General features: G+C 47.4%; 1 protein-coding gene across 3 annotated transcripts in view; it reads right to left on the bottom strand.

Annotated features, from left to right (window-relative positions):
- miga1 (mitoguardin 1) overlaps positions 1 to 15,012 on the bottom strand; it is a 48,497-nt gene that overhangs the window by 27,423 nt on the left and 6,062 nt on the right. For all 3 annotated transcript variants that reach the window (XM_029706065.1, XM_029706062.1, XM_029706064.1), the window contains exons 3-7: positions 9,149 to 9,329; positions 8,722 to 8,843; positions 8,439 to 8,565; positions 7,653 to 7,789; positions 5,837 to 5,960 (exon numbers count right to left, since the gene is read on the bottom strand). In XM_029706065.1, the coding sequence (XP_029561925.1) occupies positions 5,837 to 5,960; positions 7,653 to 7,789; positions 8,439 to 8,565; positions 8,722 to 8,843; positions 9,149 to 9,329 (691 nt within the window). The remainder of the gene's footprint in view (positions 1 to 5,836; positions 5,961 to 7,652; positions 7,790 to 8,438; positions 8,566 to 8,721; positions 8,844 to 9,148; positions 9,330 to 15,012) is intronic.

The following is a 15,012-nucleotide window of genomic DNA, read 5'->3' on the forward strand; positions in this document are numbered from 1 at the left end:
CATGATGCCATCTATTTTGTGAAGTGCACCAGTCCCTCCTGCAGCAAAGCACCCCCACAACATGATGCTGCCTCGTGCTTCACGGTTGGGATGGTGTTCTTCGGCTTGCAAGCCTCCCCCTTTTTCCTCCAAACATAACGATGGTCATTATGGCCAAACAGTTCTATTTTTGTTTCATAAGACCAGAGGACATTTCTCCAAAAACTACGATGTGCAGTTGCAAACCGTAGTCTGGCATCATCTGTGGATCTGTTTGGGCGGTATGCAAATTGGAGTGGGTCTAGGATTTCCGGGATAATGGTGTTGATGTGAGCCATTACCAGCCTTTCAAAGCACTTCATGGCTACGGACGTGAGCGCTACGGGTCTGTGGTCAGTTAGGCAGGTTACCTTTGTGTTCTTGGGCACAGAGACTATGGTGGTCTGCTTGAAACATGTTGGTATTACAGACTCAGTCAGGGACCAGCTGAAAATGTCAGTGAAGACACCTGCCAGTTGCTCAGCACATGCCCAGAGCACACGTCCTGGTTATCCGTCTGGCCCCGCAGCCTTGTGTATGTTGATCTGTTTAAAGGTCTTACTGACGTCGGCTACGGAGAGCGTGATCACACAGTCGTCCGGAACAGCTGATGCTCTCATGCATGCCTCAGTGTTGCTTGCCTCAAAGCGAGCATGGAAGTAATTTAGCTCGTCTGGTAGGCTCGTGTCACTGGGCAGCTCGCGGCTGTGCTTCCCTTTGTAGTCTGTAATAGTTTGCAAGCCCTGCCACATCCAACGAGCGTCGGAGCCGGTGTAGTATGATTCAAACTTAGCCCTGTATTGACGCTTTGCCTGTTTGATGGTTCATCGCTGGGCATAGCGAGATTTCTTGTAAGCTTCCGGGTTAGAGTCCCGCACCTTGAAAGCGGCAGCTCTACCCTTTAGCTCAGTGCTTCATGTTGCCTGTAATCCATGGCTTCTGGTTGGGGTACGTACGTACGTACAGTCACTGAGGCGACGACGTCCTCAATGCACTTATTGATAAAGCCAGTGACTGATGTGGTGTATTCCTCAATGTCATTGGAAGAATCCCAGAACATGTTCCAGTCTGTGATAGCAAAACAGTCATGTAGTTTAGCATCTGCTTCATCTTACCATTTTTTTATAGACTGAGTTACTGGTGCTTCCTGCTTTAATTTTTGCTTGTAAGCAGGAATCAGGAGGATAGAATTGTGGTCAGATTTACCAAATGGAGGGCGAGGGAGAGCTTTGTACACGTCTCTGTGTGGAGTACAGGTGATCTAGAATTTTTTTCCCCTCTGGTTGCACATTTAACATGTTGATAGAGATTTGGTAGAACTGATTTAAGTTTCCCTGCATTAAAGTCCCCGGCCACTAGGAGCGCCGCCTCTGGGTGAGTGGTTTCCTGTTTGCTTATTTCCTTATACAGCTGACTGAGTGCGGTCTTAGTGCCAGCATCTGTTTGTGGTGGTAAATAAAACAGCCATGAAAAGTATAGCTGAGAACTCTAGGCAAGTAGTGTGGCCTGCAATTTACCACAATATACTCTACTTCAGGCGAGCAAAATCTAGAAACTTCCTTAAATTTCGTGCACCAGCTGTTGTTTACAAGTATACAGACCGATCCCCCTCGTCTTACAGGAGTTTGCAGTTCTATCAAGCCGGTGCAGCGTATATCACGCCAGCTGAATGTCCATGTCATCATTCAGCCACGATTCCGTGAAACATAGGATATTACAGTTTGATGTCCAGTTGGTAGGATATTCGTGATCGTACCTCGTCTAGTTTATTGTCCAATGATTGCACGTTGGCGAGTAATATTGACGGTAACGGCAGCTTTCCTACTCGCCTTCTGCGGATCCGGACGAGGCATCCGGCTCTGCTTCCTTATGCGAATAATTGGGATGTCTGCCCTGTGGGGTGTTTGGAGAATATCGTGTGAGTCCTGCTTGTTGTGTTGAAAAAAATCTTTGTCTAACCCGAGGTGAGTGATCGCTGTCCTGATATCCAGAAGCTCTTTTCTGCCGTAAGATACCGTTGCAGAAACATTATGTACAAAATAATTTACAAATATGGCGGGAAAAAACCCCACATAGCAGCACAACTGGAGACCGTAAAACAGTGGCCATCTCCTCTGGCGCCATTTTCCAATGGTATAGAATCAGCTTGATCCACTCTGTCGAAGACGCTTGGACTTTCTTTTTTGATATTTTCAGTGGTATTGTTAACAAACACGCCCCCATAAAGAAAAAGATAATTAAAAACAGGTTCAGCCCCTGGTTCGACCGTGATCTGGTTACTCCACCTCAAGAATTCCATTTGGCGAAAGGCTCGGCACCCACATACTCAGGCTGACTGGCTCTCGTTCAGGCAAATGAGAAATCAGTGCACTCAGGCTATCCAGAAGGCCAAAGTGAGTTACTTTAAGGAGCAGTTCTCGCTCTCTCTCTGTGGGTCTAACCCCAAGAAGTTCTGGAAAACCGTTAAAGACCTGGAGAATAAACCCTCCTCACAGCTGCCCATGTCCCTTAATGTTGATGATGTGGTTGTTACTGACAAGAAGCACATGGCTGAGCTCTTTAATCACCACTTCATTAAGTCTGGACTCCTATTTGACTCTCCAACATTTCCTCATCTCCCAGCCCTTCTAATGCGATTATATCCCCGATGCTCCTCCCTCTTTTCCCCCTGCCCCGCTATAAAGTTTCTCCCTGCAGGCGATCACTGAGTCCAAGGTGCTTAAGGAGCTCCTTAAACTTGACCCCAAAAAACCTTCAAGGTTGCTGCCCCTATCGTCGCCCATCTCCGAACTTTTTAACCCGTCTCCCCTTTCTGGGGAGGTTCCCATTGCTTGGGAGGCAGCCACAGTTCGTCCTTTATTTAAAGGGGAGCTCAAGCTGATCCTAACTGTTATAGGCCTATTTCTATTTTGCCTATGTTTATCAAAAGTGTTGGAAAAACTTGTCAATAATCAACTGACTGGCTTTCTTGATGTCTATAGTATTATCTCTGAACACCTCATATAGACTACTGTAGGCCTGCATTAAACACCTCATGTAAACTACTGTAGGCCTGAACACCTCATATAGACTACTGTAGACCTGAACACCTCATATAGACTACTGTAGGCCTGAACACCTCATATAGACTACTGTAGACCTGCATTGATCACCTCATATAGACTACTGTAGGCCTGAACACCTCATATAGACTACTGTAGGCCTGAACTAAACAGACTACTGTAGGCCTGAACACCTCATATAGACTACTGTAGACCTGAACACCTCATATAGACTACTGTAGGCCTGAACACCTCATATAGACTACAGTAGGCCTGAACACCTCATATAGACTACAGTAGGCCTGAACACCTCATATAGACTACTGTAGGCCTGAACACCTCATATAGACTACAGTAGGCCTGAACACCTCATATAGACTACTGTAGGCCTGAACACCTCATGTAGACTACTGTAGACCTGAACACCTTATGTAGACTACTGTAGGCCTGAACACCTCATGTAGACTACTGTAGGCCTGAACACCTCATGTAGACTACTGTAGGCCTGAACACCTCATATAGACTACTGTAGACCTGAACACCTCATATAGACTACTGTAGACCTGAACACCTCATATAGACTACTGTAGACCTGAACACCTCATATAGACTACTGTAGGCCTGAACACCTCATGTAGACTACTGTAGGCCTGAACACCTCATGTAGACTACTGTAGGCCTGAACACCTCATATAGACTACTGTAGGCCTGAACACCTCATGTAGACCTGAACACCTCATATAGACTACTGTAGACCTGAACACCTCAGACTACTGTAGGACTGAACACCTCATATAGACTACTGTAGGCCTGAACACCTCATATAGACTACTGTAGGCCTGAACACCTCATATAGACTACTGTAGACCTGAACACCTCATATAGACTACTGTAGGCCTGAACACCTCATATAGACTACTGTAGACCTGAACACCTCATATAGACTACTGTAGGCCTGAACACCTCATATAGACTACTGTAGACCTGAACACCTCATATAGACTACTGTAGGCCTGAACACCTCATATAGACTACTGTAGACCTGAACACCTCATATAGACCTGAACACCTCATATAGACTACTGTAGACCTGAACACCTCATATAGACTACTGTAGACCTGAACACCTCATATAGACTACTGTAGACCTGAACACCTCATATAGACTACTGTAGACCTGAACACCTCATATAGACTACTGTAGACCTGAACACCTCATATAGACTACTGTAGACCTGAACACCTCATATAGACTACTGTAGACCTGAACACCTCATATAGACTACTGTAGGCCTGAACACCTCATATAGACTACTATAGGCCTGAACACCTCATGTAGACTACTGTAGGCCTGAACACCTCATGTAGACTACTGTAGGCCTGAACACCTCATGTAGACTACTGTAGGCCTGAACACCTCATGTAGACTACTGTGGGTTTACTTGGTTTTGTTGGTAGGACCTACATTATGCTCCAATAGCTACAATAACCTATTGAGGGAACATTGAATACAGTACCAACCACGCTACCGCACACTATCATCATCAATATCATCTCTAACTGACACTGGAGTCTAATCTGAAACAAAATGGTTGAAACTATAATGTTGATCATGGATGGTCAGTCATAGCATCCGTAGCCGTCTTGGAATTTGAGAGTGGTTCCATTTCCCCAGCCTCAGATGTTCACCTGAAACAGTGGTGGCCACATTGTTTTACGGTTTGAACTGCGGATTGCCTCGTTAATGTGTCTCTACGGAGACCGATGCATCATGTCTTTTCAACTCGTCAATTAGGGTCTAAGATTAGCCCGTAGGGTCTACCGTCCAGTAGGGTCTAAGATTAGCCCGTAGGATCTACCGTCCAGTAGGGTCTAAGATTAGCCCGTAGGATCTACCGTCCAGTAGGGTCTAAGATTAGCCCGTAGGATCTACCGTCCAGTAGGGTCTAAGATTAGCCCGTAGGATCTACCGTCCGGTAGGGTCTAAGATTAGCCCGTAGGGTCTACCGTCCAGTAGGGTCTAAGATTAGCCCGTAGGATCTACCGTCCGGTAGGGTCTAAGATTAGCCCGTAGGATCTACCGTCCGGCAGGGTCTAAGATTAGCCCGTAGGATCTACCGTCCAGTAGGGTCTAAGATTAGCCCGTAGGATCTACCGTCCGGTAGGGTCTAAGATTAGCCCGTAGGGTCTACCGTCCAGTAGGGTCTAAGATTAGCCCGTAGAGTCTACCGTCCGGTAGGGTCTAAGATTAGCCCGTAGGGTCTACCGTCCGGTAGGGTCTAAGATTAGCCCGTAGGATCTACCGTCCGGTAGGGTCTAAGATTAGCCCGTAGGGTCTACCGTCCAGTATGGGTAAATTGTCCAGTGGGGCCATGTGGAGAAATGACTAGCAGGGTTTGATGAAGAGTTCACATCAGTAGAATGTGGAAGTGGCGTGCTGAACCGAAGCCGCGTTCTGGACCGAAGCCGCGCCCTGGACCGAAGCCGCGCCCTGGACCGAAGCCGCGCCCTGGACCGAAGCCGCGCCCTGGACCGAAGCCGCGCCCTGGACCGAAGCCGCGCCCTGAACTGCAGAGTGCTCACGGCAGAATGAATAGACTCCACGTCACAGAAAATATCCTTTGTGAGTGTAAGTACGGTTTGAGTGTGTGTGACAGCATGTTTATTTCCCTGTGTGTGTCTGGTTGTGTTTCTGTGAGTGCGCATGTCGCTGGCTGTCCTTGTCCGGGTGTGTGTGTGTGTGTGTGTGTGTGTGTCTGTCTGTTGTGTTGTCTCACCGTGGCTGCCGCTGTGTGAGGAAGGTTCAGACCCGCCCAGAGCTCCTTCAAACTCCTCCTGTAGTCTGTACGCTCTCTGGAGGAGAAGCTCCAGCTTGTGGACAAACTCCGCACTGATCAGGTCCTGACCAGGAAGACAAAGACGTTACAAGAACACACCTTTATGCACACACCGCACAGCACATACCGCACAGCACATACCGCACAGCACATACCGCACACCCACACAAATCCAGGCTGTATCACATCCGGCCGTGGTTGGGAGTCCCACAGGGCGGCGCTCAATTGGCCCAGCGTCGTCCGGGTTTGGCCGGTGTAGGCCGTCATTGTAAATAAGAATTTGTTCTTAACTGACTTGCCTAGTTAAATAAATAAATAAATGGTAAAACAGTACGTTCTGCACTCCCATAGATATGAACTGTGTGGTGTCACTCTCCCCAGCTGTAGAGTCTCCAGTGTATTCACCTCTCCCCAGCTGTAGAGTCTCCAGTGTATTCACCTCTATACTCTCCTCAGCTGTAGAGTCTCCAGTGTATTCACCTCTATACTCTCCCCAGCTGTAGAGTCTCCAGTGTATTCACCTCTATACTCCTCTCCTCAGCTGTAGAGTCTCCAGTGTATTACCTCTATGCTCTCCTCAGCTGTAGAGTCTCCAGTGTATTCACCTCTATACTCTCCCCAGCTGTAGAGTCTCCAGTGTATTCACCTCTCCTCAGCTGTAGAGTCTCCAGTGTATTCACCTCTATACTCTCCTCAGCTGTAGAGTCTCCAGTGTATTCACCTCTCCTCAGCTGTAGAGTCTCCAGTGTATTCACCTCTCCTCAGCTGTAGAGTCTCCAGTGTATTCACCTCTATACTCTCCCCAGCTGTAGAGTCTCCAGTGTATTACCTCTATACTCTCCTCAGCTGTAGAGTCTCCAGTGTATTACCTCTATACTCTCCCCAGCTGTAGAGTCTCCAGTGTATTCACCTCTATACTCTCCTCAGCTGTAGAGTCTCCAGTGTATTCACCTCTATACTCTCCTCAGCTGTAGAGTCTCCAGTGTATTCACCTCTATACTCTCCCCAGCTGTAGAGTCTCCAGTGTATTCATCTCTCCTCAGCTGTAGAGTCTCCAGTGTATTCACCTCTCCTCAGCTGTAGAGTCTCCAGTGTATTCACCTCTATACTCTCCCCAGCTGTAGAGTCTCCAGTGTATTACCTCTATGCTCTCCTCAGCTGTAGAGTCTCCAGTGTATTCACCTCTATACTCTCCTCAGCTGTAGAGTCTCCAGTGTATTCACCTCTCCTCAGCTGTAGAGTCTCCAGTGTATTCACCTCTCCTCAGCTGTAGAGTCTCCAGTGTATTACCTCTATGCTCTCCTCAGCTGTAGAGTCTCCAGTGTATTCACCTCTATACTCTCCCCAGCTGTAGAGTCTCCAGTGTATTCACCTCTCCTCAGCTGTAGAGTCTCCAGTGTATTCACCTCTATACTCTCCTCAGCTGTAGAGTCTCCAGTGTATTCACCTCTATACTCTCCTCAGCTGTAGTCTCCAGTGTATTCACCTCTCCTCAGCTGTAGAGTCTCCAGTGTATTCACCTCTATACTCTCCCCAGCTGTAGAGTCTCCAGTGTATTACCTCTATGCTCTCCTCAGCTGTAGAGTCTCCAGTGTATTCACCTCTATACTCTCCTCAGCTGTAGAGTCTCCAGTGTATTCACCTCTCCTCAGCTGTAGAGTCTCCAGTGTATTACCTCTATGCTCTCCCCAGCTGTAGAGTCTCCAGTGTATTCACCTCTATACTCTCCTCAGCTGTAGAGTCTCCAGTGTATTACCTCTATACTCTCCCCAGCTGTAGAGTCTCCAGCCCCCAGCGTAAAGGAGGAACAGGCAGGCGGCTCCTCCCCTGGTCTGCCACTGAAGGTTAAGGCCTGCTCCCACCGCCTCAGAGCCTCCTCAAACAGCTCCATACCTGGAGGGCAACACACATTACAAACCAGGAGTCCTGGATGCTGATATGCCCCGCCCCTAGGACCCGCCTGCCTACATATGCCCCACCCCCTAGGACCTGACTGCCTGCATATGCCCCACCCCCTACATATGCCCCACCCCCTAGGACCTGACTGCTTACATATGCCCCACCCCCTAGGACCCACCTGCCTGCATATGCCCCACCCCCTAGGACCCGCCTGCCTACATATGCCCCACCCCCTACATATGCCACACCCCCTAGGACCCGCCTGCCTACATATGCCCCACCCCCTACATATGCCACACCCCCTAGGACCCGACTGCTTACATATGCCCCACCCCCTAGGACCCGACTGCCTGCATATGCCCCACCCCCTACATATGCCCCACCCCCTAGGACCCGACTGCCTACATATGCCCCACCCCCTAGGACCCGACTGCCTGCATATGCCCCACCCCCTAGGACCCGACTGCCTGCATATGCCCGACCGCCTGCATATGCCCCACCCCCTAGGACCTTATTGCTTACATATGCCCCACCCCCTACATATGCCCCACCCCCTACATATGCCTCACCCCCTGGGACCCCCACCCCCTGGGACCCCCTAGGACCCCCACCCCCTAGGACCCTCACCCCCTAGGACCCTCACCCCTGAGGTAGAGTATTTGAGGCGTGTTAACAGGGATGTTGACTACGTTAGAGATGTCTTCATCTCCAGGTCTGTCCCAGCAGGTAGAGCTGTTAGCGCAAGTACAAGATGAGTTGATACTCTTGACCTGTTGAAATAGAAGATTCACATTCAGCAATACAATCTTTCTGTAATCTTTCATCAACCACATCGGCTGAGAATCCCTATTGAATTGACTGATGAGGAAATATTGACCACTTCTGGTAAAACAGCAGTAAAATTCCAACTCTAGGTGTGGTCCTACCGAGGCCAGACTCTGTAGTGACACTGACAGCTTGCTGTAAGGTCCTCCGTTGGCCACAAGGCCACAGGCGTAGACATTCTTACAGTTGAGAGACAGGCTAAGGTTCTGGAAACTGCAGGCATCTATATACACACACACACACACACACACACACACACACACACACACACACACACACACACACACACACACACACACACACACACACACACACACACACACACACACACACACACACACACACACACACACACAGGTTTCATTAGAATTATTTAGTCTCTCTATAGTCCTGTCAATATTGAAATTACTTTGATCAGAGGAAACAGAGTGTCTATTCATTCCAGTCAACTAGCTGGATCCCAAGGAGAATCAAAACAAACTGGTCACTAGCCCTCGTCCCACTCTGGGTCAGGTGCCTAGCAGGCACCTTTCTCCTGGTGGACTACCAGGTCCGGGAACTGAAAGGTCCCCGTCTGCTCCCACTGGGGTGACTGGACTCCCTTCTTCCTGCCTTTCCTCCTCTGGAAGTGACGGGCGAGGAAGAGGAGAGACACTGCGCCGAAGGCTGTAGCAGCGACTACTTTCTTAGTGCTTGTACTGAGGTTCACCTGGGGGGGAGGGAGAGAGAGAGACCGTTAAAAAGGTGCAAAATGAGTCATTCATTAAGGATAGAACGGAAAAAAGTGGACTGAAACAGGGAGGGACTACTGCAAAACGTTTACCACCACGTGCCTTAATGAACACAACCCAGGAAATATGTTTAAAACGGGCAGTGTAAATAACTGGTACTCAATAGCTGAAAAGTAGCACACTACGTAGTATTTCAAGGACTGGGAGACTAGTCAGGATCGAGGGAAAGATGAACGGAGTAAAGTACACAGAGATCCTTGATGAAAACCTGCTCCAGAGCGCTCAGGACCTCAGATTGGGATGACGGTTCACCTTCCAACAGGACAACGACTCTAAGCACACAGCAAAGACAACACAGGAGTGGCTTCGGGACAAGTCTCTGAATGTCCTTGAGTGGCCCAGCCAGAGACCTGAAAATAGCTGTGCAGCGACGCTCCCCATCCAACCTTACAGAGCTTGAGAGGCTCTGCAGAGAAGAATGGGAGAAACTGCCCAAATACAGGTGTGCCAAGCTTGTAGCGTCATACCCAAGAAGACTCAAGGCTGTAATCGCTGCCAAAAGGTGCTTCAACAATGTACTGAGTAAAGGGTCTGAATACCTTCGTAAAATGTAAGGTATAAAAATAACACATTTACAAAAAAAAACTAAAAAACCTGTTTTTGCTTTGTCATTATGGGCTCCCAAGTGGTGCAGTGGTCGAAGGCACTGCATCTCAGCACATACCGCACAGCACATATGCATCTCAGTGCAAGAGGCATCACTACAGACCCTGGTTCAGTGGTCTAAGGCACTGCATCTCAGTGCTGGAGGCATCACTACAGACCTGGTTCAGTGGTCTAAGGCACTGCATCTCAGTGCAAGAGGCATCACTACAGACCCTGGCTCAAGTCCAGGCTGTAACACAAACAGTCGTGATTGGGAGTCCCATAGGGCGGTGCACAATTGGCCCAGTGTCGTTCGGGTTTGGCCGGAGTAGGCCGTCGTTGTAAATGTTGGAACATTGACTTTTACTGTTTTCAGGTCAATTTGAGATAATGGTGGGTGTGTGTGTTGGAGGGGGTATTTTTATTCACCTCTGCTAGACCAATCAGTAATTAGTGTACTTCAGTCTCCCCTAGTTTTTCAGCGGCAGCCATGTCAAGATACTCAAGTGTCGGCGCCCAAACAAACACTTACTGCCGAGTTGTTTGAGGAAGGAAAGAGGAAGGCTTCACACTCACTTGAGTATCTTCCCTAGTTATTTTCAGATTACCTCACTACCTCATCTCCTCATTTGAATTCCATGCCGTCACTTGTCCACTCAAGATTAACATTTTTTTGCCATCCATCACCCACCAGGTGCCCTTGGCAAGTTCGGCAATGAGCTTAACGTCTTGATAAGCTCATTTCCTGATAATGGCTCACCGCTCATTGTACTGGGCGATTTCAACCTCCAGATATCCCGACTCATTTCTTTCCCTCTGTCTCTTATGACCTCACCCTTTCCAAGTCCCCTCCCACTCACAAGGCACTAGACGTCATCTTTGAGAGGCTGCTCGTCTACAAATCTCACTGCAACCACCCTCCAGGTCTCTGATCACTTCCCCCCCTCCCTTTACCCAAATGGTCATGCGCTGGTCGCAATCTTTCTCCCATTACTCTCTCCTATCATCCTTCCCTTCTGCTAAATCCTTCTCCCTCCTGTCTCGTGACTCTGCCTCTTTGACCCTACTCTCCTCCCTTTCCACCTCTTGACTCCCACTGTTCCCTTTCCTTCCTTCCTTCCTTCCTTCCTTCCTTCCTTCCTTCCTTCCTTCCTTCCTTCCTTCCTTCCGGCTGGCTCGCCCCTCCTGCTCTGTGGTTGAGTGACTCACTGCGTGCTCACAGAACAGGGCTTCGGCCCACTGAGCGAAAAAGAAGGAGTAAAACTAAAACTGCCGGAGGACCTAGAGTCTTTCCTCTCCCTCTACATCTGCAGATAAAAACTTTCTAGCACTAAATTCCAAGCCACTACCTCCTCCCTCCCTGTAGACAACTTTGTTAACCATTTTGAAAAAAAGTCCACTGGGCCCACTCACACAGAACTACCCTATGCCTTGACCTCTTTCTCCCCAGATGAATTCCTGTGACTAGTGTTGATAAGGGATTTATATGTTTAAATGTAATGATTAAATAATTCTACCCTGAAACCTAACTATTAGTGATTATTAGTTTATGTAGCATGTATAATGAATAATTAAAGTACTAAACGTAAGTCCCATAAGGTTTAGTAGAGATCTGTGATGAAGAGAAATGTATGTGTGTGTGTGTGTATATATATATATATATGTATATGTGTGTGTGTGTGTGTGTGTGTGTGTGTGCCTAAGAGAATACCGAGAACAATGACGACTGTTTGGCTCGACCTGGCTAGAACTGAGAAACCTATGATAGGACAGGGAGTACTCCTCAAGGTTCCTCTAATCTCTGGGGAATGGAACGGACAGCTCTGGGTAGTGATTAACAGTGGTGAGAACTCTGGGGAGGGATATAACTCCTCTAAAGGTTCGTGTGTATGTATGTGCGTAGGATATCTATTGTTGTTGTGGAGGTATGTGCGTAAGTGAGGAGGGAGGATAAAATGAATGTCTTTGTATTATGGACTTCAGAACGTTCTCTGAATAAACTGTACGAACCTTTTGCATAGGCTGAGTCTTTGCCTAATTATTATTATTTACCTGTTGGGGATAGGGGGCAGTATTTGCACGGCCGGATAAAAAACGTACCCGATTTAATCTGGTTACTACTCCTGCCCAGTAACTAGAATATGCATATAATTGTTTAATTTGGATAGAAAACACCCTAAAGTTTCTAAAACTGTTTGAATTGAATGGTGTCTGTGAGTATAACAGAACTCATTTGGCAGGCCAAAACCTGAGAAGATTCCAAACAGGAAGCGCTCTCTCTGACCATTTCATGGCCTTCTTGATCATCTCTAACCAAAACAGGGGATCTCTGGCATGACGTGACATTTTCTAACGCTCCCATAGGCTCTCAGAAGGCGCCAGAACGATGAATGTTGGCTTTGCAGGCCCTGGCTGAAAAACATTAGCGCATTTTGTAAGTGGTCGATCAGAGTACCATGAGACTGAGGCGCGTGCACGAGGCGACCCCATGTTTTTATTTTCTCTGTCTTTGAACTAAAACAACGACTCCCGGTCTGAATATTATCGCTTTTTTACGAGAAAAATAGCATAAAAATTGATTTTAAACAGCGGTTGACATGCTTCGAAGTACGGTAATGGAATATTTTGAATTTTTTTGTCACGAAACGCGTCGGGCGCGTCACCCTTCTTTACCCATCGGATAGTGTCTTGAACGCACGAACAAAACGCCGCTATTTGGATATAACTATGGATTATTTGGAACCAAACCAACATTTGTTATTGAATTAGAAGTCCTGGGAGTGCATTCTGACGAAGAACAGCAAAGGTAATCAAACTTTTCTAATAGTAAATCGGAGTTTGGTGAGTACCACACTTGGTGGGTGTGTAAATAGCTAGCCTGTGATGGCTGGGCTATCTACTCAGAATATTGCAAAATGTGCTTTCACCGAAAAGCTATTTTAAAATCGGACATAGCGAGTGCATATAGGAGTTCTGTATCTATAATTCTTAAAATAATTATGTTTTTTGTGATCGTTTATCGTGAGTAATTTAGTAAATTCACCGGAAGTGTTCGGTGGGAATGCTAGTCACATGCTGATGTAAAAAGCAGTTTTTTAATATAAATATGAACTTGATTGAACAAAACATGCTCTCTACATGAAGATCATCAAAGGTTAGTGCTGCATTTAGCTGTGGTTTGGGTTTATGTGACATTATATGCTAGCTTGAAAAATGGGTGTCTGATTATTTCTGGCTGGGTACTCTGCTGACATAATCTAATGTTTTGCTTTCGTTGTAAAGCCTTTTTGAAATCGGACAGTGTGGTTAGATTAACGAGAGTCTTGTCTTTAAAATGGTGTAAAATAGTCATATGTTTGAGAAATTGAAGTAATAGCATTTCTAAGGTATTTGAATATCGCGCCACCGGATTACACTGGCTGTTAGAGGTTAACCCAGTGTTTTACAAACCTTGGGGATTGGTCAAAGCTTATTGATTGTTAGTTATTATCATTGGGATTGAAAATTCTCGTGACAAGTGTCCAACTGCCCAACAACCTACCCACAAACCCCTTCTTCAGACTCTATGAAGACCTCTCATTCCTCATCAACTGCATCCCCTCTGACTTCAAGTTGACCGGAGTCCCTCCCCTCCCCGGGAGGAAGAGCAACTCTGTCTTGTCGAAGTTGAGCTTGAGGTGGTGGATCGACACCCAAGCTGAGATATGTGTCGGTCCACCACCTCAAGCTCAACTTCGACAAGACAGAGTTGCTCTTCCTCCCGGGGAAGGCCTGCCCACTTCAAGACCTCTCCATCACAGGGTGACTCCACTGTGTCCCCCTCCCAGAAAGAACCTTGGCGTGACCCTTGATGTTCTCTGCAAACATCAAAACAGTGACTCACTGCTGCAGGTTCATGTTCTACAACAGCCGTAGAGTACAACCTTACTAAGTACTGTGCTATGTGGTTGTCTCACCTAGCTATCTAAAGATTAATCCACTTAACTAAGTTACTCCGGGTAAGAGCGTCTGCTAAATGACTAAAATGTAACATGAATGGGTCATTTCACACCACCTAAATGCAACAGATTCCACATAAAACAAGTGACTTACAAGCCCAGCTGGTTTGGTACACTGAGGTCTCCTGAACTGAACAAGTGTGCTTACATTCTCCCTTAAAAAGACCTCGGCGACACAGCGAGAACCGTCCCCATGGTCCATAGGACGAGGAGAACACCCAGCCACATAACACCTTGTATTCATTCCATGGTCCATAGGACGAGGAGAACACCCAGCCACATAACACCTTGTATTCATTCCATGGTCCATAGGACGAGGAGAACACCCAGCCACATAACACCTTGTATTCATTCCATGGTCCATAGGACGAGGAGAACACCCAGCCACATAACACCTTGTATTCATTCCATGGTCCATAGGACGAGGAGAACACCCAGCCACATAACACCTTGTATTCATTCCATGGTCCATAGGACGAGGAGAACACCCAGCCACATAACACCTTGTATTCATTCCATGGTCCATAGGACGAGGAGAACACCCAGCCACATAACACCTTGTATTCATTCCATGGTCCATAGGACGAGGAGAACACCCAGCCACATAACACCTTGTATTCATTCCATGGTCCATAGGACGAGGAGAACACCCAGCCACATAACACCTTGTATTCATTCCATGGTCCATAGGACGAGGAGAACACCCAGCCACATAACACCTTGTATTCATTCCATGGTCCATAGGACGAGGAGAACACCCAGCCACATAACACCTTGTATTCATTCCATGGTCCATAGGACGAGGAGAACACCCAGCCACATAACACCTTGTATTCATTCCATGGTCCATAGGACGAGGAGAACACCCAGCCACATAACACCTTGACCAGATTGGCAATAAGTAGCCATGTCCCGAGACAGAATGGCACATAGGAGATGGACAGGAGTCTGTTTCTGTAGTGTGAGGCAGCTTGAGATTCAAATGCACCCCCTGGACAGAACGCTTTGTGGAACACAC

The sequence above is a fragment of the Salmo trutta genome, chromosome 21 (assembly GCF_901001165.1).
Source record: "Salmo trutta chromosome 21, fSalTru1.1, whole genome shotgun sequence".
NCBI classification, from domain to species: domain Eukaryota; kingdom Metazoa; phylum Chordata; class Actinopteri; order Salmoniformes; family Salmonidae; genus Salmo; species Salmo trutta.